General features: G+C 39.9%; 1 protein-coding gene across 7 annotated transcripts in view; it reads right to left on the bottom strand.

The window, feature by feature from the left end:
• POLQ (DNA polymerase theta) overlaps nt 1-25,889 on the bottom strand; it is a 145,866-nt gene that overhangs the window by 76,234 nt on the left and 43,743 nt on the right. For all 7 annotated transcript variants that reach the window (XR_002337886.1, XR_002337885.1, XM_021070283.1 and 4 more), the window contains 6 exons: nt 16,652-16,794; nt 14,656-14,860; nt 14,179-14,321; nt 6,398-6,591; nt 5,147-5,271; nt 3,002-3,245 (listed from right to left, as the gene is read on the bottom strand). Coding sequence is in view for 5 of the 7 variants with exons in the window: in XM_021070283.1 (XP_020925942.1) it covers nt 3,002-3,245; nt 5,147-5,271; nt 6,398-6,591; nt 14,179-14,321; nt 14,656-14,860; nt 16,652-16,794 (1,054 nt within the window). In the remaining 2 variants the exon portion in view is untranslated. The remainder of the gene's footprint in view (nt 1-3,001; nt 3,246-5,146; nt 5,272-6,397; nt 6,592-14,178; nt 14,322-14,655; nt 14,861-16,651; nt 16,795-25,889) is intronic.

Genomic DNA, 25,889 nt, shown 5'->3' with positions numbered 1-25,889 from the left:
CAGTGGCTGAGGAAAAAAATCAGCTTTCCCTTGATTATATGCTGAGTCCAGCCTATTCAATGAACTGGTCATACACACACAAATGTGCACAAACACAGACACATGTGTCAAGGAGCCCTCTCTTCTCACAAACTGTTTTTGAGGAACTAGTGTTCCAAAGAACATTCAAGAAGAATACGTATTGGAATTCCCGCTGTGGCTCAGCACTAACGAACCTGATTAGTATCCATGAGAATGTGGGTTTAATCCCTGGCCACACTCGGTGGGTAAAGGATCCACTGTTGCTGTCAAGCTATTTTAAGGTTGAAGACGCAGCTCAGATCCTGAGTTGCTGTGGCTGTGGCGTAGGTCAGCAGCTGCAGTTCCCATTCGACTCCTAGCCTGGGAATTGCCATATGCCATAGGCATGGTCCTAAAAAACTAAAAAAAATTAAAAAAAAAAAAGAGTACATTTTAAAGTGTTCTTGCTTGTTCTGATGAACAAAAACCAAGCAGAAGGCATAACTCTCCCGGACTTCTGGCAATATTACAAAGCCACAGTCATGTAGACAGTGTGGTACTGGTACCACAACAGACATATAGACCAAAGGAACAGAACAGAAAACCCAGAAATAAACCCAGACACCTACATTCAATTAATCTTTGACAAAGGAGGCAAGAACATAAAATGGAAAGAGAGTCTTTTCAGCAAGTATTCCTGGGAAACCTGGACAGCTGCATGCAATTCAACGAAACTAGAACACACCCTCACACCATGCATGAAAATAAACTCAAAGTGGCTTAAACACTTAAATAGAAGACAAGACACCATCAAGCTCCTAGGTGAAAACACAGGCAAAACATTCTCTGACATCAACCTTAAAAATGTTTTCGCAAGTCAGGTTCCCAAAGCAACAGAAATAAAAGCAAAAATAAACCAATGGGACCTAATCAAACTGACAAGCTTTTGCACAGCAAAGGAAACCAAAAAGAAAACAAAAAGACAACTTACAGAATGGGAGAAAATCGTTTCAAATGAAGCAATGGACAAGGGCTTCATCTCTAAAATACAGAAACAACTTACACGACTCAACAGCAAAAAAGCCGACAACCCAACGGAAAAATGGGCAAAAGACCTGAATAGGCATTTCTCCAAGGAGAATATACAGATGGCCAACAAGCACATGAAAAAATGCTCAACATTCCTGATTATTAGAGAAATGCAAATCAAAACTACCATGAGATACCACCTCACACCAGTCAGAATGGCCATCATTAATAATTCCACAAATAACAAATGCCGGAGGGGGTGTGGAGAAAAGGGAACCCTCCTGCACTGTGAACTGGTACAACCACTCTGGAGAACAGTATGGAGGTACCTTAGAAAGCTATGCGTAGAACTACCATATTACCCAGCAATCCCACTCTTCAGCATATATCCAGATAAAACTTTCCTTAAAAAGACACGTGTACCCGCATGTTCATTGCTGCACTATTCACAATAGCCAAGACATGGAAACAACCCAAATGTCCACCGACTGATGATTGGATTAAGAAGATGTCATATATATATATACATACACACACACACACACACACACACACACACACAATGGAATACTGCTCAGCCATAAAAAAGAGTGAAATAATGCCATTTGCAGCAACATGGATGGAAATAGAGACTCCCATCCTGAGTGAAGTAAGTCAGAAAGAGAAAGACAAATACCACATATCACTTATATCTAGAATCTAATATATGGCACAAATGAACCTTTCCACAGAAAAGAAAATCATGGACTTGGAGAATAGACTTGTGGTTGCCAAGCGGGGGGAGGGGAGTGGTATGGATTGGGAGCTTGGAGTTAATAGATGCAGATTATTGCCTTTGGAATGGATTAGCAATGAGATCCTGCTGTGTAGCACTGGGAACTATGTCTAGTCACTTAGGATGGAGCCTCATAATGTGAGAAAAAGAATGCATACATGTGTGTGCTACTGGGTCACCATGCTGTATAGTAGAAAATTGACAGAACACTGTAAACCAGCTATAATGGAAAAAAATAAAAATCATTATATAAAAAAATAAAGTGTTCTTGCTTGGAATTCTCTTGTGGCACAGTGGGTAAAGGATTCGGCATTATCACTGCAGTGGCTTGGGTAGCTGCTTCGGTGCCAGTTTGATCCATGGCCCAAGAACTTCCACATGACATGGGTACAGCCAAAAACAAAACAAAACAAACAACAAAAAGAAACAAAAAAAGCAAAAGGAGTTCCCACTGTGGCACAGTAGGTTAAGAATCCAACTGCAGTGGCTCAGGTCACTGCAGAGCTGTGGGTTAAAGGATCCAGTGTTGCCACAGTTGCAGCTTGGATCCAATCTCTGGCCCAGGTACTTCCATGTGCTGCTGGTGTGACCATTAAAAAAAAAAAAAAAAAAAAAAAAAAAAAAAAAGATGAGCCCTGGATATATTTATAGTAAAAAGGAAGATCAATCAAAGCAGAAAGCATTGGTAATTTAGCCTTACTCGGTCTTTCTAGGAAGACTTTTAATAATGTCTTTATGATATTTTTAGTAATGTCTTTAAAGTCATAAAATATATTTTAAATATACAAAAGTGGGAGTTCCCGTTGTGGTTCAGCAATAACGAACCCAACTAGTATCCATAAGGACACGGGTTTGAGCCCTGGTCCCACTCAGTGGGTTAAGGATCCAACATTGCTATGAGCTGCAGTGTAGGTCACAGACACTGCTCGGATCTGGTGTTGCTGTTGCTGTAGTGCAGTCTGGCTGCTGCAGCTCTGATTCAACCCCTAGCCTGGACACTTCCATATGCTGCAGGTGTGGCCCTAAAAAAGACAATAAACAAACAAACAAAAAAGTAATCCTCAAGGGGGAAAAGCAGCCCTATTTTCCTCCACTTACACAGAGTATGGCATGAATATTTTAATACATTATCTATCACTTACAAATCGACCTGATTTTTCATTCAGTAACCCTATGTAGAAAAGGGGAACTTCTTACCTTTTAAAAGGCACAGCATTTTTCAGAACAGTTTCAACCTCAGCAACATCTGCTCTGGCAAGATCTGCCACAGTAAGAAACCCAGAAGCATAGAGGAATCTGGCTCTCTGTGCATTAAGTAAGGATACCCGGACCAGGTCACACAGCTCCCTCTGGATGCCAAATGTAAGACGCTTTTGAAATTGGGAAAGGAGTAGTTCCATGTTGTGCCAGCCTAGGCGGTTGGAAAACACTGTAATCATCCCTAGAATATCCAAAGAATATTTATTGAATTAAAACTTCTAGACCAAAATTTTCCATTTCATTTCACTATTATTTTTTTCCTATAGAATTATAAAGTTTAGTAAGTCCAAGTTGTAAATTAATAGGAGAGTAGACGCACATTAAGGGCCTAACTAATTGGGCAATAAATGTGCTAAACACATTAAATGTCATCTCACTGATTCTTTTTCTTTGCTTTTTAGGCCTACACCTGCAGCATATGGAAATTCCCAGGCTAGGGGTCGAATCGGAGCTACAGCTGCCGGCCCATACCACAGCCATAGAGATTCGGGATCCAATCCATGTCTGTGACCTACACCACAGTTCACAGCAACGCTGGGTCCCCCACCCACTGATAGAGGCCCAGGACCGAACTTGAATCCTCATAGACACTAGTCAGATTTGTTTCTGCTGCGCCAAAATGGGAACTTCCTCACTCTTAATCATGAACTTGACATTCGAAAAAAAACTGAGGCAGAGTACATAAACACAAAACAAAAGCCCTCACTAGTTCATTCTTCTCTTGCTCTTCTTTACTTTCATTTTTTAGGAAGAAAGAACTTTTTTTCCTTTTCTCTTTTGGCAGACCCACAACCTACAGAGTTCCCAGGCCAGGGATCAAATCCCAGCAGCAGTTACGATCTATGTGCCATCTGGGGTAATGTTGGATCCTTCACTCACTGTGCCAGCCCAGGATTGAACCCGCTTCCTGGCACTCTAGTGATGCCACTGATCCCATTGTGCCACAGTGGGAACTCCATAAGGAAGAAATAACTTTTAAAACAGGTAAAGACTTTTTCCATCTAGAGCAAAAAAAGAGAGCTAATTTAAATTTTCAAGGGCGAACAGGACTATTTCCAAAGAGTGAAGGTCCCATTGGTATTTTCTTTAAAAAAAAAAAAAAATTTGGCGTTCCCGTCGTGGCGCAGTGGTTAACAAATCCGACTAGGAACCAGGAGGTTGCAGGTTCGGCCCCTGCCCTCGCTCAGTGGGTTAACGATCCTGCGTTGCCGTGAGCTGTGGTGTAGGTTGCAGACACGGCTCGGATCCAGCGTTGCTGTGGCTCTGGCGTAGGCCGGTGGCTACAGCTCCGATTAGACCCCTAGCCTGGGAACCTCCATATGCCACAGGAGCAGCCCAAAGAAATAGCAAAAAGACCAAAAAAAAAAAAAAAAAAAAAAAAAAAAGTTTGCCTGACCCAATTCTACCCTCTTGAAATAAAGAGACCAGAGCAGCCAAATGTCACATCATTAAGAAAAATCACTTCCCTATGAAAAACCTAAGCTTAGAGGTAATCTAAGACGTTTGATGACAATGAATTGAAGGGTAAATGTCTCCCTTTTTACTACCCTCTCCTGGCATCTTTGCCTCAGTACTCTCTCATTTATCACAGACCTTCACAATTAAATGTCCTAAATAAATACACTCTCAAGCAGTCCAGGATTTCCCTCCTGAGGCCTTAAGGATTTTTTGGTAAAATCTGATCTAGAACTTCCTTTGTATACCTAGCTTAGAGAATAAGGGTTTAATTTCATTAAGGGGGAGGTCAGTATTTCCTTAGAGAAAAGATAATATTTAGAACAGTGAGATAGAAGTTCAGAAATTGCTCTCCACTTATAATCTACCTCAACAATAAGTATTCATCAGTAACTTGATGAGAAAGGGAAGACCATTGAGAATTGTGTCTGTTTCTTCTTATAACATGCAAATTAAAAAGGGTGTGCAGAAAGGAGAGGGATGGTTACCTATACAAAATTATAGGGCTTGGCATGATCCCCTCACTTTAAGAGAAGCCTACAATAAAACTGAATTTGAAAAAAAGTAATCCTACCTTGACCTCAAACCACAGTCTGAAATAAATATGGAAACACATGTTTAACTGACCTGCATAAACAGCAGCTGACTGTTGTAAAGATTGAATCTGTCCACGACTGCATCCATATTTCTGATTAATTTCCTTTAAGGGAACTTCACTGATTAAATCTAATAGCACAAGACTGGTAAAAAACCTGGGAAGTAAATTACCAAAAATATGGTAAGAGATCACTTATGCCTACTATGAAAGTACAATGCATGTTGAGAAACAAGAAAAACCAAAAAAGACAAGAGATGGTTTATACCTCTGAGAAGGTGAGAAGACTGCTAATAGGATATAGAATTAGCGGACAAAGAGCTCAATGTTCATAAAGTAACTTCTGACATACATTAGTACCATAGCAAAAAGTCAACATCTTTATAACAAAAAGATTTCTTCTATATTTATTTCAATACAGCTAACTAATTTTAAGAAATAAGACTTGGTTCAAAACATGTGAGGAGTTCCCATCATGGTGTAGCAGAAATGAATCTGACTAGGATCCATGAGGCTGCGGATTCAACCCCTGGACTCACTCAGTGGGTTAAGGATCCAGAGTTGCTGTGAGCTCTGGTGTAGGCCAGCAGCTGTAGCTCTGATAAGACCCCTAGCCTGGAAACCTCCATATGCCATGGGTATGGCCCTAAAAAGACAAAAAGACAAAAAGACAAAAAAAAAAAAAGTATGATGGCACAGAAATTTAAAAGAATACTTGATATGATTATATCATCTAATCAGATTTCAATCAAAATTTGATTATGAAAGTTTTGATGTGAAAGGCAATTGTGCCACAAATAATCCAAGTATATAATTGTTAAAAAATTTATACTTGACTATCATGCAAATAATATGCTAAAGATTAATGCTTTAAGAAAAATAATTTCATCATATCTGAAAGAAGTTAAAGCCTGTGCAATTTCCCACCTGAATCTTTTAACTGGCTCTTCCTTACTGGCAATGAATCACTTCAATGGATGATACAAACCATACCCTCAAATGGAACCACACTATGTTGGCAGTTCTGATTCATACCTTCTTTAAAGGAAGGAAGTAATTAAATGTTACAATTTAAAAGTCTTGATATATAGTGGCTTCTTATAAGCTACAAAGAAGAAACTAAAATATCAATAAACTCAGTAAACACAAGGTGAAAAATTTTTACTATATTGAGCCAAAACTTCTATTTTAATGGCAATGAAAGTGAAAACAATAAAGTATATATATACTGTACATCCAATACTATATTAAATACTGGGCAGTCAAGGGTCCTTGATATTTACCTTTTATGGATGGCAATTTGTCGGTGCTGTCTCTCAGTTCTGGCTACAACTTTTCCTCTCACACAGCGAGCCAAGAACCCTTCTTCAACTCCTACTAGCTCTGCCACCCGTTTCATAGAAGCTGGCAACTTCTCCCATAAACAGAAAAATCGATACCAGTCGATGGTAGTCCAATCCTCAAACACAGGTGTAACCTAAAGGGAAGAAGAATCATTACCATTACCTACAACTACTGCATTACAAAAAGAACAAAACTGTAAAAGTAAACTTCATATTAAAAACAAAGACCTCAGTATTTGGAAAAAGTTCTAAATGGGATAATGCCTCATTTATACGGAAATTGAAGGAGACCACTAATACAAGCTGGATTTTACAGAATCCAAGAACTTTAATAATAGGCACTTTTAATCTCAATATTCTGATGTTAAATATAATCTTTAGTACCTTGCATGATTTCAGAGAAAATAAAGAGAGGGACAGGGAGGAGGAATGAATACTCACAGTTGCTACAACATATTATCTAAAGTGTGCAGGATTCAACTCAAACCCCAAAAACAATGGGACACGAAAAGAACCAAGAACATGTGTCCCAAACAGAGGGGACAAAAGCAGACAAAAGAAACACTTTTGAGAGGTTCCAAATGTTGGAAATATCAGGCAAAGACTTCAAAGCAGACATTATAAATACAGTCAAAGAGCAAAAGAAAACCATGCTTAATGATGTAAAGGAAAATATGATGACAATGTCTCATCAAGTAGAGAATTATGAGTAAAGAGAAATGACTTTTTAAAAAAAGAGGCAGATGGGAGTTCCTGTAGTGGCTCAGCGGAAAACGAATCTTACTAGAATCCATGAGGACGCTGGTTTGATCCCATCCTCCCTCAGTGGGTTAAGGATCTGGCATTGCCTTGAGCTGGGGTGTAGGTCACAGAAGTGGCTCACATCCCACATTGCTATGGCTAAAGTGTAGGCTGGCAGCTACAGCTCTGATTCAACCCCTAGCCTGGGAACCTCCATATGCAGCGGGTGCAGCCCCAAAAAAGCAAAAATAAATAAAAAATGAAAAATGAAAAAAGAGCCAGATAGAAATTCTACAGTTAAGAAGTACAATAAATGATATGAACTATGCACTACAGAGTACAACAGTAGATGCAAGCTGGCAAAATAAAGAATCAGCAAGCATGTCAATAGATTGATTGAGATTATGCAGATGTAGGAAAAAAGGATTAAAAATGAACAGAGCTGAGTTCCCACCATGGCACAATGGGTGAAGGATAAAGCGTTGCTGGTCAAAGCTGCAGCTCAGATTCGATACCTGGCCTAGGAACTTCCATGTGCCACAGTGTGGCCAAAAAAAAAAAAAAAAAAAAAAAAAAAGAACAGAGCCTTAAAGAAATGTGAGGAGTATTAAAGTGCACCAACACATGCATAATGAAAGTACCAGAAGAAGATAAAAAGGAACAGGAAGAACATTTGAAGAAATTATGGCTAAAACCTTCCCAAATTTGATGGAAAATTTTAGTCTACATACACAAGGGATTAAGTGAATTCCAAGTGGGAAAGCTCAAAAAAAGATCCAACCCTGATGCATCATACTCAAAATGTAAAATAACAAGGAAGAGAAAAAAAAATTTTTTTTTTGGTCTTTTTGCCATTTCTTGGGCTGCTCCCTCAGCATATGGAGGTTCCCAGGCTAGGGGTCTAATCGGAGCTGTAGTCACCGGCCTACACCAGACCCACAGCAACACGGGACCTACACCACAGCTCATGGCAATGCCAGATCCTTAACCCACTGAGCAAGGCCAGGGATCAAATCTGCAACCTCATGGTCCCTAGTCAGATGCGTTAACTACTAAGCCATGATGGGACCTCCGAGAAAATTTTAAAAGAAGCAAAAGAAATACAACTCATCATACAAAGGCGAAAGTCAAAGAGATTAAGAGCTGACTTCTCACCAAAAGCAAAGGAGGAGCAGAATGACATAATCAAACCATTGAAAGAAAAAAGTCAACCTAGAATTTCATAAAGGAAAACTAACTTTATAAAATAAAGGCAATGATGAAGGCATTCCCAGTTAAACAAAAAAAGAAACTTCATTTCTAGCAAATCTGTCTCACAAGAAATACTAAAGAAGTGGGAGACTTTAACACCCCACTTACAGCAATGGACAGATCGACCAGACAGAAAATCAATAAAAAAACACAGGCCCTGAATGAAGCATTAGACCAGATGGATTTCATATTTATACGACATTCCATCCAAAAGCAACAGAATACCCATTCTTCTCAAGTGCACATGGAACATTCTCTAAGACTGACCACATCCTGGGCTACAAATCAAACCTTGGTAACTTTAAGAAAACCAAAATCATATCAAGCATCTTCTCTAACCACAACGCTATACAACTGGAAATCAACGACAAGAAAAAAACTGCAAGACACACAAACACATGGAGACTAAACAACATGCTACTAAACAACCAATGGATCACAGAAGAAATCAAAGAGGAAATTAAAAAATACCTAGAAGCAAATGACAAACAAAGACAATGACACTCCAAAACCTATGGGATGCAGCAAAAGCTTATCAAGAGGCAATACAAGCCCACCTCAGGAAACAAGAAAAAGCTCAAATAAACAAGCTAACTTTACATCTAAAGCAGACCAATCACACATACTGAAATTGAAACTGTGATTACAAACAAAAGTACAGGACCAGATGGCTTCATGGGCAAATGTTATCAAATATTTAGAGAATCGCTAATACCTATCCTTCTGAAACTATTCCCAAAAATTGCAAAGGAAGGGATTTACCCAAACTCATTCTATGAGGCCACCATCACCGTGATACCAAAACGAGACAAAGATACCACAAAAAAAGAAAACTACAGGCCATTTTCACTGATGAACATCAATGCAAAAATCCTCAACAAAATACTAGCAAACCGCATCCAACAATACATTCAAAGGATTGTACATCATGATCAAGTGGGATTTATCCCAGGGAGGCAAGGGTTCTTCAATATCCAAAATCAATCAGTGTGATACACCACATTAACAAACTGAAGAATAAAAATCATATGGTCCCCTCAATATATGTGGAAAAAACCTTTGACAAAATCCAACACCCATTTCTTTGTCTTTTTTGTCTTTTGTCTTTTGTTGTTGTTGTTGCTATTTCTTGGGCCGCTCCCGCGGCATATGGAGGTTCCCAGGCTAGGGGTCGAATCAGAGCTGTAGCCACCAGCCTATGCCAGAGCCACAGCAACGCAGGATCCGAGCCGTGTCTGCAACCTACACCACAGCTCACGGCAACGCCGGATCGTGAACCCACTGAGCAGGGGCAGGGACCGAACCTGCAACCTCATGGTTCCCAGTCGGATTCGTTAACCACTGCGCCACGACAGCAACTCCCCAACACCCATTTCTGATAAAAACCCTTCAGAAAGTGGGCATAGAGGGAATTTACCTCAACATAACAACAGCCATATATGATAAACCCACAGCTAACATCATTCTCAATGGTGAAAAGCTGAACAAATTCCCACTGAGATCAGAAATAAGACAAGGATGTCCACTCTCACCACTACTATTCAACATTGTTTTGGAAGTCCTAGCCACAGTAATCAGAGAAGTAAAAGAGAAAATAGGAATCCAAATTGGAAAGGAAGAAGTAAAACTATCACTATTGCAAATGACATAGTACTATACCTAGAGAATCCTAAAGACTCTACCAGAAAACTGTTAGAGCTCATCCATGAATTTGGCAAAGTCGCAGGATACAAAATTAATACACAGAAATCGAAGGCATTTCTATGCACTAACAATGAAAGAGCAGAAAGAGAAATAAGGAAAGCAATCCCATTTACCATCGCATCCAAAAGAATAAAATACCTAGGAGTAAACCTACCTAAAGAGACAAAAAACCTGTACTCTGAAAACTGTAAGACACTGATGAAAGAAATCAAAGATGATACAAATAGAAGGAAAGATATACCATGCTCTTGATTGGAAGAGTCAATATTATCAAAATGACTATACTACCCAAGGCAATCTACAGATTCACTGCAATCCCTATCAAATCACCAAGGACGTTTTTCACAGAACTCAAACAAAATGTTAAAGTTTGTTTGGAGGATTTTCCGTTGTGGCTCAGTGGTTAACAATCTGACTAGGAACGATGAGGTTGCGGGTTGGATCCCTGACCTTGCTCAGTGGGTTAAGGATCCGGCATTGCCATGAGCTGTGGCGTAGGTCACAGATACAGCTCAGATCCTGAGTTGCTATGGCTCTGGTGGAGGCCTACAGCTATAGTTCCGATTAGATCCCTAGCCTGGAAACCTCCATGTGCCGCAGGAGCATCCCTAGAAAAGACAAGGGAAAAAAAGTTTGTTTGGAAGCACAAAAGACCCAGAATAGCCAAAGATATCCTGAAAAAGAAAAATGGAGCTGGAGGAATCAGGCTCCCTGACTTCAGACTCTACTACAGAGCAACAGCCATCAAAACTGTATGGTACTGGCACAAAGACAGAAATATAGATCAGTGGAATAGGATAGAAAGCCCAGAATTAAACCCATGCACCTACAGCCAACTTATCTATGACAAAGGAGCCAAGAATACACAATGGAGAAAAGACAGCCTGTTCAGTAAGTGGTGCTGGGAAAACTGGACAGCCACATGGAAAAGAATGAAATTAGAACACTCCCTAACACCATACACAAAAATAAACTCAAAATGGATGAAACGCCTAGATATAAGACCAGACACTTTAAAACTCTTAGAGGAAAACATAGGCCAAACACTCTCCAACATAAACAACAGCAACATCTTCTCAGATCCACCTCTTAGAGTAATGACAGTAAAAACCAAAAATAAACAAGTGGGACCTAATTAAACTTAAAAGTTTCTGCACAGCAAAGGAAACCCTAAACAAAATGAAAAGACAGGAGTTCCCGTTGTGGCGCAGTGGTTAACGAATCCGACTAGGAACCATGAGGATGGAGGTTTGATCCTTGGCCTCACTCAGTGGGTTAAGGATCTGGTGTTGCCGTGAGCTGTGGTGTAGGTCGCAGATGCGGCTCAGATCCTGCATTGCTATGGCTCTGGCATAGGCCATCGGCTACAGCTCCGATTAGACCCCTAGCCTGGGAACCGCCATATGCCGCAGGAGCAGCCCAAGAAATAGCAAAAAGACCAAAAAAAAGAGAAAGAAAGAAAGAAAAGACAACCCACAGAATGGGAGAAAATCTTTGCAAAGGAATCGACTGACAAGGGATTAATCTCCAAAATTTGTAAACACCTCCTACTGCTCAATACCAAAAAAACAAACAACCCCATCAAAAAATGGGCAGAAGATCTAAACAGACAGTTCTCCAAAGAAGACATACAGATGGCCAAAAAACACATGAAAAGATGTTCAACATCACTCATTATTAGAGAAATGCAAATCAAAACCACGATGATTTACACCAGCCAGAATGGTCACCTTACACCAGCCAGAATGGTCACCATTAAAAAGTCTACAAACAATAAGTGCTGGAAAAGGTGTGGAGAAAAAGGAACCCTATTACACTGTTGGTGGGATTGTAAATTGGTGCAACGACTGTGGAAAACAGTATGGACATGACTCAGAAAACTAAAAATAGAAATACCATTTGATCCAGCAACCCCACTCCTAGGCATCTATCCAGAGGAAACCATGACTCGCAAAGTCACATGTCCTCCAATGTTCATTGCAGCACTATTAGCAATAGCCAAGACATGGAAACAACCTCAATGTCCATCGATAGAGGAGTGGATCAAGAAGATGTGGTACAGATACACAATGGAATATTACTCAGCCATTAAAAGGAATGAAATACCAGCATTTTTAGTAACATGGATGGACCTAGAAATTATCATGCTAAGTGAAGTCAGTCAAACAGTGAGACACCAACATCAAATGCTTTCACTGACATGTGGCATCTGAAAAAAAGGACACAATGAACTTCTTTGCAGAACAGATACTGACTCACAGACTTTGAGAAACTTATGGTTTCCAAAGGAGACAGTTTGGGGTGATGGAATACACTGGGGTTGTTGGATGGAAATCCTATAAAATTGGATTGTGATGGTCATTGTACAACTATAAATGTAATAAATTCATTGAGTAATTTAAAAAAATTGAAATACTAAAGAAAAGCTCTTCTGATTGAAAGAGAGTGACCCAAACAGTGTCAACAAAGTAATTGGGTGGGTACTTGTAAAGACAGTGTTATTGCTTATTTCCCTTTTCTTTTCTTGACCGACATAAAAAGAAAGTATATAAAACAATATGTATAAAATGTATAAAAATACGTTTGACAATAACAGCCAAAACGAAGTAAGTAGGAGAGTGGGAACAAAGCTATACTGAGATAGGAAATGGCAAGAGATATTAACTAAATCTAGAGAAACAAAGAAAACACAAATCTTAAATAATATAATTGACAAATATTACTTTATATAATCACTTTAAAATAAATTTATATTTAATCCTATTAATATCTTAATATTTATATTCTATAAATACATTTGATCTCCTTTCTTCTTTCAGCTTCTTTTTTTCCTTTTGTCCACTTCCACAGCCAGGGATTAAACCTGTGCCACAGAAGCAACCCAAGATGCTATAGTGACAGCATGAGATCTTTAACCTGCTGCACCACAGAACTCCCTTTCTCAGCTTCTTTGAAGATATAAAAAACATAAAATAATAATTAAAACAGGGAGTTCCCATTGTGGCTCAGTGGAAACGAATCTGACTAGTATTCATGAGGATGCAGGTTTGATCCCTGGCCTTGCCCAGTGGGTTAAGGATCCAGTGTTGCCATGAGCTGTGCTGTAGGTCCCAGACATGACTCGGATCTGCTGTTGCTGTAGCTGTGGCGTAGGCCAGTGGCAGCAGCTCCACAATAGCAGCAGCTCCAATTCGACACCTAGCCTAGGAACCTCCATATGACGTGGGTGAGGCCCTAAAAGGACAAAAAAATTAAAAATTAAAAATAGGGAGTGTCCGTCGTTGCACAGTGGAAACAAATCCAATCTTAGAAAACATAAGGTTACAGGTTCGATTCCTGGCCTCGTTCAGTGGGTTAAGGATTTGTCATTACTGTGAGCTGTGGTGTAGGTCACAGATGTGGCTCAAATCCCAAGTTGCTGTGGCTGTGGTATAGGCTGGCAGCTGTAACTCCAATATGACCCCTAGCCTGGGAACCTCCATATACTGCAGGTATGGCCCTAAAAAGCAAAAAAAAAAAAAAAAAAAAAAAGAAAGAAAAAAAATTTTAGTAGTTCCTGTCGTGGCTCTGCAGAAATGAATCTGACTAGCATCCATGAGGATGGAGTTTGATCCTTGGCCTCACTCAGTGGGTTAAGGATCTGGTGTTGCCGTGAGCTGTGGTGTAGGTCACAGACTTGGCTCGGATCCCTCATTGCTGTGGCTGTGGTGTAGGCCAGCAACTACAGCTCTGATTCAACCCCTAGCCTGGGAACCTCCATATGCTGTGGGTGAGGCCCTAAAAAGACCACCCCCCCAACACAAAAAAAAAAAAAACCCTTTAAAAAATGAAGAAAAAAATTGTCATGAGAACATTTAGCCTATTTTTGAAACAATTCTCTTAATTTTTCTTCTCTATTCCCACCAGTACTACCTTAGTCAAGGAAAAGAGACAAGATATTCCCTTAGGGTATCTTTGATGTTTAAGATTATTTATAGGTATTTTCTCCCCATTCTCATAAACATAATGAAGAAAGCATAACTTACCAAATAAACAATATGCAGATCATTCTCTAAAACAAAGCCCTTCATTGCTCTTTGGAGATCAGCAAAAATATCCAAAGTATCAGCTGGAGAAAGTGAGGAAGAAAGAGTTGCTGAACCAAGGTGGGTTGGACGATACACATTTCCTGGTTTGGGTGTAGAGGAGTAAAAAACCAAATGTTAAAAATAAAATAAAACAAAATGCTGTCTTTAAGTATTCTATAATTAACCTTTTAGGCTCTGATAAATTTTACCAACAGAATCCAATGCATGGATATTTATGAGCAAATTCTATGCTAATTGTCTGATGTTGTTGAACAGCACTGATTTACTAAAAAATATGTTGATATACTAATTGAAAAGTCAGTTTCCTTTTAAACTGCTTTAAAAGTCAATTTCCTTTTACTAAGCAGTCTTAGACGCTCTAAATCACTAAAGATGAAAAAGTGAGTAAATTGCAACTAAAAAGTCGTTATTTACCTTCTGTTCCATCACTAGCTTCAGAAATCTGGATGAATTCATTTTCTAGTAGCCACATTACACAGGCCTCAATTGCTCCAAGATGAACAGAATCTTCATTATTCTTGACTTCCTTCTTCCCTTCTTTCATACTTGCAGCCAAAAATGTGCAAGAAGCATAAGTTTGTATATCTTGTGATGTACCTGCCACTCCACCAACTATTATCTGAGGCAAGAGGTTTGAAATTTTCTTTAGTTGTTTTAATAAGACACACATACTACCTTAGTCAAGGAAAAGAGACAAGATATCTAAAGGAAATTATTTTGCTGTCTTAAAATATCATCAGCATCTTGGAGCTTCTGCTGTGCACAGCGGGTTAAGAATCCAACTGCCGCAGCTCAGGTCACTGCAGAGGCATGGTTCCATCCTTGGCCCAGCACAGTCGGTTAAAGATCTGGCCTTGCTATAGCTGCAGCTCAGGTGCAATTCCTGGCCTGGAAACTTCCATATGCCAAGGACACGGCCATAAAAAATATTACCAGCATCTTAATGTAGAGACTTTTTATTAACTCTTCCATTATCATTCATTATAAATGTAGATAACATCTACTGACAAAATGAAAAGTTTTCCCTAAAAGTAGACACATTTTTCTCATAAATAAGTGAATCATTATCTATCTGAAATGCAAGAATAACATAATTAAATTTTACATATACATATGTCTATATCATATATAGTACAAAGGAGGTATTGATGGCTCATAGTCATGAACCAAATCAAGTCTTCTGATCCTTCTTTCTGAAATATGTGGGCATATAAGACTGCTAGTATTAAATAGTTCCCATCTGGAACAAGGTTGGGAATAGGTATAGAAAAAAACAAAGTGGCATCATGTAGACATCATTTTCCTAACAACTCTTCTATTACATACACTAATCTGCCCCTTTCCTTCATTCATTTAATATATATGTGGAACATACCAAATTATTCTACACAGAGCTATTTCATTCTTTTTAATGCCAGCAAAGCATAATTTTACCAAGATTCATTAAGTTTCAATGGTATTTTGGCTGCTTCCAGTTTTTTCTTATTACCAATACAGCCATAATAAACAGTCCTGTGTATTTAATTTGATGAAATTTCATAAATACATGCCTAAGTAAGACTTCTAGATGTGAGTCTGCTAGATAAATGGCCATGTGCTTTTTTTTTTTTAATTTTAGTAGGTAAGACCATGTTGCCCTCCAAAAGAGTTTCAGCACTATGTGTGTACATACCTTCTACAAAGTGCTATCAATCACTTTGTTTTTTCCAACAGAGCTAAAGAGGAATGAGTACAGTACCAGTACCTCCACCACCAGCACCGAAACAATTAACAAGGCATGCTGGTATATGAATAGAAACTTTTTTTTTCTTTTTTTTTTTTTTTTTTTTAGGGCTATACTCATAGCATATAGAAGTTCCCATGTTAGGGGTAAAACTGGAGCTGTAGCCACCAGCCTACACCACAGCCATAGCAATGCCGGATTCTTAACCCACTGAGGCCAGGGATCGAACCCACAACCTCATGGTTACTAGTTGGATTCATTTCCACTGCACCACAATGGGACTCCAGAAACATTTTTTAATGAATACGTGATCATTAAAAGGGATCATCTTGAGGTCTCTGAGCAAAAGGTTTATGCTTTAATGTCAACAGGTATTAACTAGATGGAGGAACTAGGGTCCATTTTTGTCATCTTCTCTTAAAATTCAGAAATAATTTTTTAAAAATCTAAAAAACAAAAAGAACTATCTGGTATTTATGTTTTAATTCACTGTTTTGAAGGGGCTTGATATGGCACTAGCTGTATTAAACTCCAGGAAATAACTACATAAAATAGATGAGATTCAGACCTTAGAAGGCTATAAACTTATAAAGAAACACAAAGCTAAGATTTTTCACATATGAAATAGCTCTATGATTGTATTATAAGAACAAAAAAGCAAATGTAATTTAGTGAACTCTCTTTTACCTCCAAAATAGCTCTTATCATGCTCGAAGTTACTTCTTCTCCTTCTTGTCTTTGCAGACAGCTGCTAACAGGTTTTAGAGATCCCTGAAGCAGGGCTATGCCTTTTGATTTCTCAGAGTTCTTACAAACTAAGATACTCTCACCTATAACCAAAAACAACATACAGTTGCAAAATCCCAACATATTTCCATAAGATACCTGCTAAAGAGAATTTTAATAGTCTTACTTATTTAAAAGGAGACAATAGATGCTAATGGCTGTTTTGATCACAGAATTATCACTAATGATTTTATTTTCTGAATTTTGGATTGAAGAGGATCGGAATATGCTATACCAAAATACGCCACAAGAGCATAAGGATTATTTTAACCAGAAGGTAATCAACAGGCAGAAAACAAAGTGTTCTTTGCCCTCTCCCTATTTGCCTAGAAGTAGGACCTAACTTTCTGTCTGTGAAGGTGTTCCTCTTCTTGTCTCTCAGAGCAGGGGAACAATTCTTATCAATGGAGGAAAAAAGTTATCACTGAGATGGGTGTGCGCAAATCTTATTAAATAAACCTTAATTTCCATTAGTGTCCAGCTTATATCTACCTTACCACAATGTACCACCCCTAGAAACCCAAACTCCTTTCCCTTGTCTTGTCACTTTTCTACAATTTATCACTCTGTTAAAAGGGTATATATGCCCCGGCATCTAAATGCTTCTTTTTCATTTCTTTTCTATTAATGACTTTATGTAAAAAATTAAATATTATATCAAGTAAAATATGTATGGCTTTTTTCCCCCATTAATATGTCATTTATCAGTTTAATTTGCAGGCACTAGCCACAGAATCTAAGAAGGTAGACGAAAAGTTTTTTTTTCCTTCCCTACAGGATTAACGATTGTTATTGAATAATTAAGTATATAATACTGATATTTTTGACAACTATAAAGGAAAACGCAGATGCAAAATATTATAGTTATGAAACTACATACCAATCCCTGTGTCCCTGTACTTTGAAGTAAAAGGCTTTTGCTTTAGTCTCCTAGACCTCCTCTGAGTCTCAAAATACTGTCTCAAAAGTTAATGATTGGGAAATGTGAAGATGTAGAAACAAGGAATAGCTGTTGAGCCAGAAAAGTGGTAACAATTTAGACCATAAACCAGCCCCATAGCAGAGTCACCCACCAAATGCCCAGTTTCCTTAAAGATACAGGTGAAAGATCTGACACACATTCCTAAGCTATGTTATAGGAAATAAACTCCCAGATGAAAAGTGTTGACTTCAAGCATTAAGACCCCAGACCAGATGAAACCAGAAAATTGGTGACACTGGAAACTTTCCCTATCAAGGTTGGCATCAGACAACCAATCTGAGAATTGTGCACAAGCTGCTCATGCACCCTGAAGCCCCCTTCCTCACACTGCCCTTTAAAAGCCCTTTGGAGGGCAGATCAAGATGGTGGAGTAAGATGTTGTGCTCTCCTTCTCCCACGAACGCAACAAAAAAACACATCTACATGTAAAATGACGCTGACAGAACATATGCTAAATGCCGGCAGAAGAACTTAAACCTCCAAAAAGGACAAGAAACTCTTGACAGAACTGGGTAGAACAAAAGAAAAAGAGAGAGAGAGAGAAGGAATCAGGACAGGTCAAGCAGTCCTGAGAGGGAGATGTGAAAGAGAAAAGGAACCCACATCCTGGGAAGCCACCTAACCAAAGGGGAGATAGCTGAGACAAAGGGACCTCAGAGTCGCCGAGAAAAGCATAGCAGCTGGACTGAGGAGGGCAAAGCAGAGTGAGAGCTACATAGATCATCTGCACCACCACACAGGACACCATAACCTGAGACTCTCAGGATGGGGCTGGGTGCTGAGACTTAGGCTCCAGAGGTCAGTCCCAGGGAGAGGACTAAGGTTGTCTGTGTGGGGACCACCTAAGGGGCTAAGGACTGCTGTGCCACAGGAGGGGGAGCGGTGCGCTACGGGCTGGTGAGTGGAATGCCATGGCAGAAGGAACCTGGGGAGGAACCCAGGGGAAGGTCTGGGCCCACAGGAGAAGCAAGGCGCCATTGTTGGAGAGGGAGAGAGGAGGAGGGGCGGACCACCATAGGAATCTTCCTGCGCACGCACACAGGGGCTCTCAGATGGTGGGGTGCCTCAGGCACAGGCTACTGCCGGCGAGAAGCCACTTGCTCTGGCTATGGGAGACTGGCTGGTTCTTGTGCAGGCTACAGGTGGCTGGGCAACTCTTGTGTGGGCTAAGGGCAGCGGGATGCTAAGTGTGACATGGTGACTCTTGCATGGTCTACAGGTGGCAGGGATGGACCACGGCAGTCATCTCAGAGCCAGAGGGAGGCATGGCCTGTCACCACTGGGGGCCAGTGAGTGGGCTCCACCTACAGCCCCAGTCACCTCAGGGGTCAGCAAAAAAAAGAGGGCACTGCAACCAAGCACCACACGTTATTGCTCTCGTCCCCCTGGGAACACACTGGCCCTGCAGCTGCCACTGCCAAATGCTCTGGGCAGCACCCAGGCACTTGATCACTGTCCCTTCCCAAGACCCTACAACTAGGAGCAGTTGATACAGCACTTTCTGCATGGGCTAAGCTGGATAGGATGCTTCTTGCATGGTCAGCAGGTGGTAGGGGGCAAACCACCACAGTTATCTCTGACTCCAGAGGCAGACGTGGGCCACCGCTCCCAGGGATCCCTGAGCAAGAACCACTTTCAGCCCCAACCACTTCAGAGGGCACCATAGAGGACATTGTGATGGAACACCACCTGCTGTTGCTCTTGCTCCTCTGGGAGCATACCTGCCCTGCTGCTGCCACTGCCAAACACTCTGGGCAGTGCCCTGACACTTGATCATTGTCCCTTCCCAAGAACCTACAACTAGGAGCAGCTGGTGTAGTACCTCCTGTGGTGGCTAAGAAGGACGTGGTGCTTCTGGCATGGTCTACAGGAGGTGGGGGCAAACCACTACTGTTATCTCTGGCTCCAGAGGTGGGGGTGGCCAGCCACCACTAGGGGTTCGTGAACAGGCACCACTTGTGGCCCCAATCACCTCAAGTACACCTCAATGGTACTGTGACTGGAAATCACCTGTTGTTGCTCTCACACCCCTAGGAGCATACCAGCCCTGCTGCTGCCACTGAGGAACGTTCTGAGCAGTGCCCACATACTTGATCTCTGTCACTTCCCAGGATCTTGCAACTAGGAGCAGCCTGTGCAGGCACCTCCTATGTGGGCTAAATGAGACAGGGTGCTTCTTGCATGGTCTGCAGGTACTGGGGGCAAACCACTGCAGTTATCACTGACTCCAAAGGTGGGCGTGGCCTTACACCACTAGGGGTCGCTAAACAGGCACCACTTGCAGCTCCAATCACCTCAGAGGAGGGCACTGCAGTGGAACACTACCTGTTTTTGCTCTCACTCCCCTGGGAACCCACACACCCTAGCTGCTCTCACTGCCAAATGCTCAGGGTATCCTGTCAATCTGCCTAAGGCTCACTACCATTTCCCAGGGCCCTGCAACTAGTAGGAGTAACCTGAGCCACCCTCCATCATGTCCTTGCTGCTGTTAAGAGCCCAGCAACCAGGCACTGACTATCAGCCCCAACCACTGTCTCCTTCTTCCTGGAAACACACTTAGCACCCTGTGATAACAGCCTGCTCACATGGAAGAAATAGATGGCAAATATTCAAACTCCCACACCAACAATAAATACTAATTCCCACAAAATACAAAGGGTTGCTCTTGCATAGAAGTAGCCCTCCAAGAATACAGTTTGGCTTCCCTAAACTTACAGAAAAAGAAAAACAAGCAAGATGAAGAAGCTCAGAAAGCATTCGCAGTTAAAGAAACAGAATTCACATAAAGCAGCAAACAATGAAAGAGACCTCTGCAGTCAGACAGACATTAAGTTCAAAAGGAACACAGTGAAAATACTGAAGGAAGTAAGGCTGAATATCAAGGAATTAAGAGTGGATATAAACAGTAATGCAAATCCCTTTAGAAAGGAACTAGAAAATATAGAGGAACATAAAAAATTATCAAATTCATTTGCAGAGATGCAAACTGAGCTAAAGCACTAAAGAGCAGAATGAATAATGTAGAGGAATGAATCAGTGACTTGGAAGATAAAATAATAGAAATCACCCAATCAGGACAGCAGACAGAAAACCAAACGAAAAAACATGAAAGGAATATAAGAGACCTATGGGATAATATAAAGCAGACCAATCTATGCATAATAGGAATTCCAGAAGAAGAAGAAAAAGAAAAGGGGATGGAAAATGTATTTGAAGAAATTATGTCTGAAAACTTTCCAAATCTAAGGGAAACAGATATTAAGATACAAGAAGCACAGAGGGCCTAAAACAAGTTGAACCCAAAAAGGCCCACACCAAGACATATTTTAATAAAAATGGCAAAAGTTAAAGAGAGAATTCTAAAGGCAGCAAGAGAAACACAAAGAATTAACTTTACAGAACCCTCATAAGGCTATCAGCTGATTTCCCTACAGAAACACTACAGGCCAGAAGCTGGTGGAAAGCTATATTTATTCATTTATTTATTTATTTATTTATTTATTTTTTGTCTTTTGTCTTTTGTTGTTGTTGCTATTTCTTGGGCCACTCCCGCGGCATATGGAGGTTCCCAGGCTAGGGGTCTAATCGGAGCTGTAGCCACCGGCCTACGCCAGAGCCACAGCAACGCGGGATCCGAGCCGCGTCTGCAACCTACACCACAGCTCACAGCAACGCCGGATCGTTAACCCACTGAGCAAGGGCAGGGACCGAACCGGCAACCTCATGGTTCCTAGTTGGATTCGTTAACCACTGCGCCACGACGGGAACTCCTCCGGAAAGCTATATTTAAAGTTCTGAAAGGAAAAAATTTGCAGCCTAGAATACTCTATCCAGCAAGAATATCATTGAAAACATAAGGGGAAATAAAGAACTTCTCCAACAAACAAAAGCTAAAAAAGTACAGCAATACTAAACCTACTTAAAAGAAATACTGAAAGAAAAAAAAATACTGAAATGGCTTCTCTAAATAAAAAAAAAAAAGTAAGAAGAAACAGGATGTAGGAAACCACAATTGGAAAGCAATCACTTAAATAAGTCAGCATACAGATCTAAAAGAGGAAAAACAAAACAAAACCCAAAACTACTGTAAAAGCAATGATAAACATAAGGAAGAGCAAAATGGCAAACATAAAAACATTAAAAAAGGACTTCAAAATCATAGAATGTTAGGAAGGAAAATAAGAAAATATAGATTTTTTTTTTAATAACGTGTTTGAAACTATGACTATCAGGCTAAGCAAGCAGATATAGGAAGGGGTTAACATACTTAAAAAAACAGGGCAACCATAAATCAAAACTGAGCATTACATTCAGAAAAACTAAAAAGAAAAGGACACAAGCATAAAATAAACAGAAATCATCCAAACAAAAAAAAGAAAGGAACAAAGGAAAAACATAGAATCAACTGGAAAACAAGGTTTAAAATGGCAATAAATAGGAGTTCCCATCAAGGCTTAGTGATTAACGAGTCTGACTATGAACCGTAAGGTTGGAGGTTTGATCCCTGACCTCCCTCAGTGGGTTAAGGATTGGGCATTGCCTTGAGCTGTAGTGTAGGTTGCAGACTTGGCTCAGATCCCACATTGCTGTGGCTCTGGCATAGGCTGGTGGCTACAGCTCCAATTAGACCCCTAGCCTGGGAACCTCCATATGCTGTGGGTGTGGCCTTAGAAAAGACAAAAAGACAAATAAATAAATAAACAAATAAATAAATATAAAATGGCAACAAACACGTCTATCAATAATTACCTTAAATGTCATTGGACTGAATGCTCTAATCAAAAGACATAGAGGGATAGATTGGATAAAAAAGAAAGAGCCTACAATATGCTGTCTACAAGAGACTCATCTTAGGGCAAAGGACACATGTAGATTGAAAGTGAGAGGATGGGAAAAGATATTTCATGCCAATGGACAAGACAGGAAAGCAGGAGTTTCAGTATTCATATCAGACAAAACAGATTTTAAAATGAAGGACATAAAGAAAGACAAAGAAGGACACTATTTAAAGGTTAAAGGATCCATTCAAGAAGAGGATATTACAATCGTCAATATATATGCCCCTAATACAGGAGCACCCAGATAGATACAACAAATACTAACAGACATAAAAGGAGAAATTTATGGGAATACAATCATAGTAGGACACTTTAACACCCCACTCACATCAATGGACAGATCCTCTAGACAGAAAATCAATAAGGCAACAGAGATCCTAAAGGACACAATAGAAAAGTTAGATTTAATCAACATTTTCAGGACACTGCACCCCAAAATATCAGAATATACATTCTTCTCAAGTACACATGGAACATTTTCAAGGATCAATCATTTAACGGGGCACAAATCTAACCTCACCAAATTCAAGAGTATAGAAATTATTTCAAGTATCTTCTCTGACCACAATGGCATGAAGCTAGAAATCAACCACACAAAAAGAAAGGAGAAAAAACTAAATACATTGAGACTAAACAACATGCTACTAAAAAACCAATGGGCCAATAGGAAATCAAAAAGGAATTTAAAAAGTACCTCAAGACAAATGATAATGAAGATACAACCACTCAAAATCTATGGGATGCAGCAAAAGCAGTGCTTGGAGGGAAATTCATAACAATACAGACCTTCCTCAAAAAAGAAGAAAAATCTCAAATGAACAACTTAACCCACCACCTAAATGAATGAGAAAAAGAAGAATAAACAAAACTTAAAGTCAATAGAAGGAAGGAAATCAAAAGGACCAGAGAAGAAATCAATAAAATAGATTCAAAAAGCAGTAGGAAAAAAATCAATAAAATCAGACTTCCTGTGTGGCTCACAGAAAAAAAAAAAAAAAATTAATAAAACCAAGATCTAGTTCTTTGAAAAGGTAAAAAAAATTGACAAACCTCTGGCTAGACTCACCAAGTAGAGGGGGAAAAAACCCAAATAAAATAAGAAATGAAAGAGGAGAAATTACAACGGATACTGCAAAAATACAAAAAACCGTAAGAGAATACCATAGACAATTGTACACCAACATATTTGACAACATAGAAGAAATGGGGAGTTCCCGTCGTGGTGCAGTGGGGAGTTCCCATCGTGGTGCAGTGGTTAATGAATCCGACTAGGAACCATGAGGTTGTGGGTTCAATCCCTGCCCTTGCTCAGTGGGTTAACGATCCGGCGTTGCCGTGAGCTGTGGTGTAGGTTGCAGACGCGGCTCGGATCCCGCATTGCTGTGGCTCTGGAGTAGGCCGGTGGCTACAGCTCCGATTAGACCCCTAGCCTGGGAACCTCCATATACTACGGGAGTGGCTCAAGAAATAGCAAAAAAAAAAAAGAAGAAATGGACAACTTTCTAGAGACTTACAGCCTGCCAAAACTGAATCAAGAAGAAATAGATCAACTGAACAGACTGATCACTAGAAATGAAATTGAATACATCATAAAAACACTCCCTACAAATAAAAGCCCAGGACCAGATAGCTTCACAAGTGAATTCTATCAAACATACAAAGAGGAAATTATATCAATCCTCCTTAAACTTTTCCAAAAGGTTGAAGAAGGAACACTTCCAAAGACATTCTATGATGCCAATATCACCCTAATAACAAAAGCAGACAAAGATACTACCAAAAAAAGAAAACTACTGGCCAATATCTTTGGTGAATATAGACACAAAAATTCTCAACAAAATTTTAGCCAACTGAATCCAACAACATATCAAAAAGATCCTACACTGTGACCAAGTGGGATTCATCCCAGGTTCACAAGGATGGTTTAACATACATAAATCAATCAACGTCATACAACTCATTAACAAATGAAAGGTAGAAAACCATATGATCATCTCAATAGATGCAGAAAAAGCATCTGACAAAGTACAACATCCATTCATGATCAAAATTCTTACCAAAGTGGATATAGAGGGAACATATCTTAATATAATAAAAGCATTTATGACAAACCCATAGAATATAATTCTCTCTCTCTTTTTTTTTTTTTTTTTTTTTTTTTTTTTTGTCCTTTTTCTATTTCTTTGGGCCGCTCCCGCAGCATATGGAAGTTCCCAGGCTAGGGGTCGAATCGGAGCTGTAGCCACCGGCCTACGCCAGAGCCACAGCAACGCAGGATCCGAGCCGCGTCTGCAACCTACACCACAGCTCACGGCAACGCCGGATCGTTAACCCACTGAGCAAGGGCAGGGACCGAACCCGCAACCTCATGGTTCCTAGTCGGATTCGTTAACCACTGCGCCATGACGGGAACTCCAAGAATATAATTCTCAATGGAAAAAAGCTGAAAGCCTTCCCAATAAAGCTGGATCAAGTAAAGGATGCCCACTCTCACCACTGCTATTCAACATAGTATTGGATGCCCTAGCCACAGCAATCAGACAAACAAAAGAAATAAAAGGTATCCAAATAGGAAGAGAAGAGGTAAAACTGTCACTGTATGTAGATGACATAATATTATATATAGAAAACCCTAAAGGCTCAACCCAAAAACTACTTGAACCAAGTATATATACCCAAAGCAATATATAGATTCAATGCAATCCCTATCAAATTACCTATGACTTTTTTCACAGAACTATAACAAGTAATCCAAAGATTTATATGGAACCACTAAAGACCCAGAATTGCCAAAACAATCCCAAGGAACAAAAACCAAGCAGGAGGCATAACTCTCTCAGACTTCTGGCAGTATTACAAAGCCACAGTCATCAAGACAGTGTGGCACTGGTACCAAAACAGACATACAAACCAGTGGAATAGAATAAAGAACCCAGAAATAAACCAGACACCTATGATCAATCAATCTTTGACAAATGAGGCAATAATGATAAAATGGGAAAAAGATGGTCTTTTCATCAGGTATCACTGAGAAACCTGGACAGCTGTATGCAATTCAATGAAACTAGAACACACCCTCACACCGTGCACAAAAATAAACTCAAAATGGCTTAAAGACTTAAATATAAAACAAGACACCATCAAACTCCTAGGTGAAAACATAGGCAAAAACATTCTCTTACATCAACCTTACAAATGTTTTCTAAGGTCAGTCTCCCAAAGCAACAGAAATAAAAGCAAAAATAAGTCAATAGGATCTAATCAAACTGTCAAGCTTTTGCCCAGCAAAGGAAACCATAAAAAAAAAAAAAAAAAAAAA

Source organism: Sus scrofa, chromosome 13, assembly GCF_000003025.6.
Source record: "Sus scrofa isolate TJ Tabasco breed Duroc chromosome 13, Sscrofa11.1, whole genome shotgun sequence".
NCBI lineage: Eukaryota > Metazoa > Chordata > Mammalia > Artiodactyla > Suidae > Sus > Sus scrofa.
This window is presented reverse-complemented; position numbering and strand designations above follow the sequence as displayed.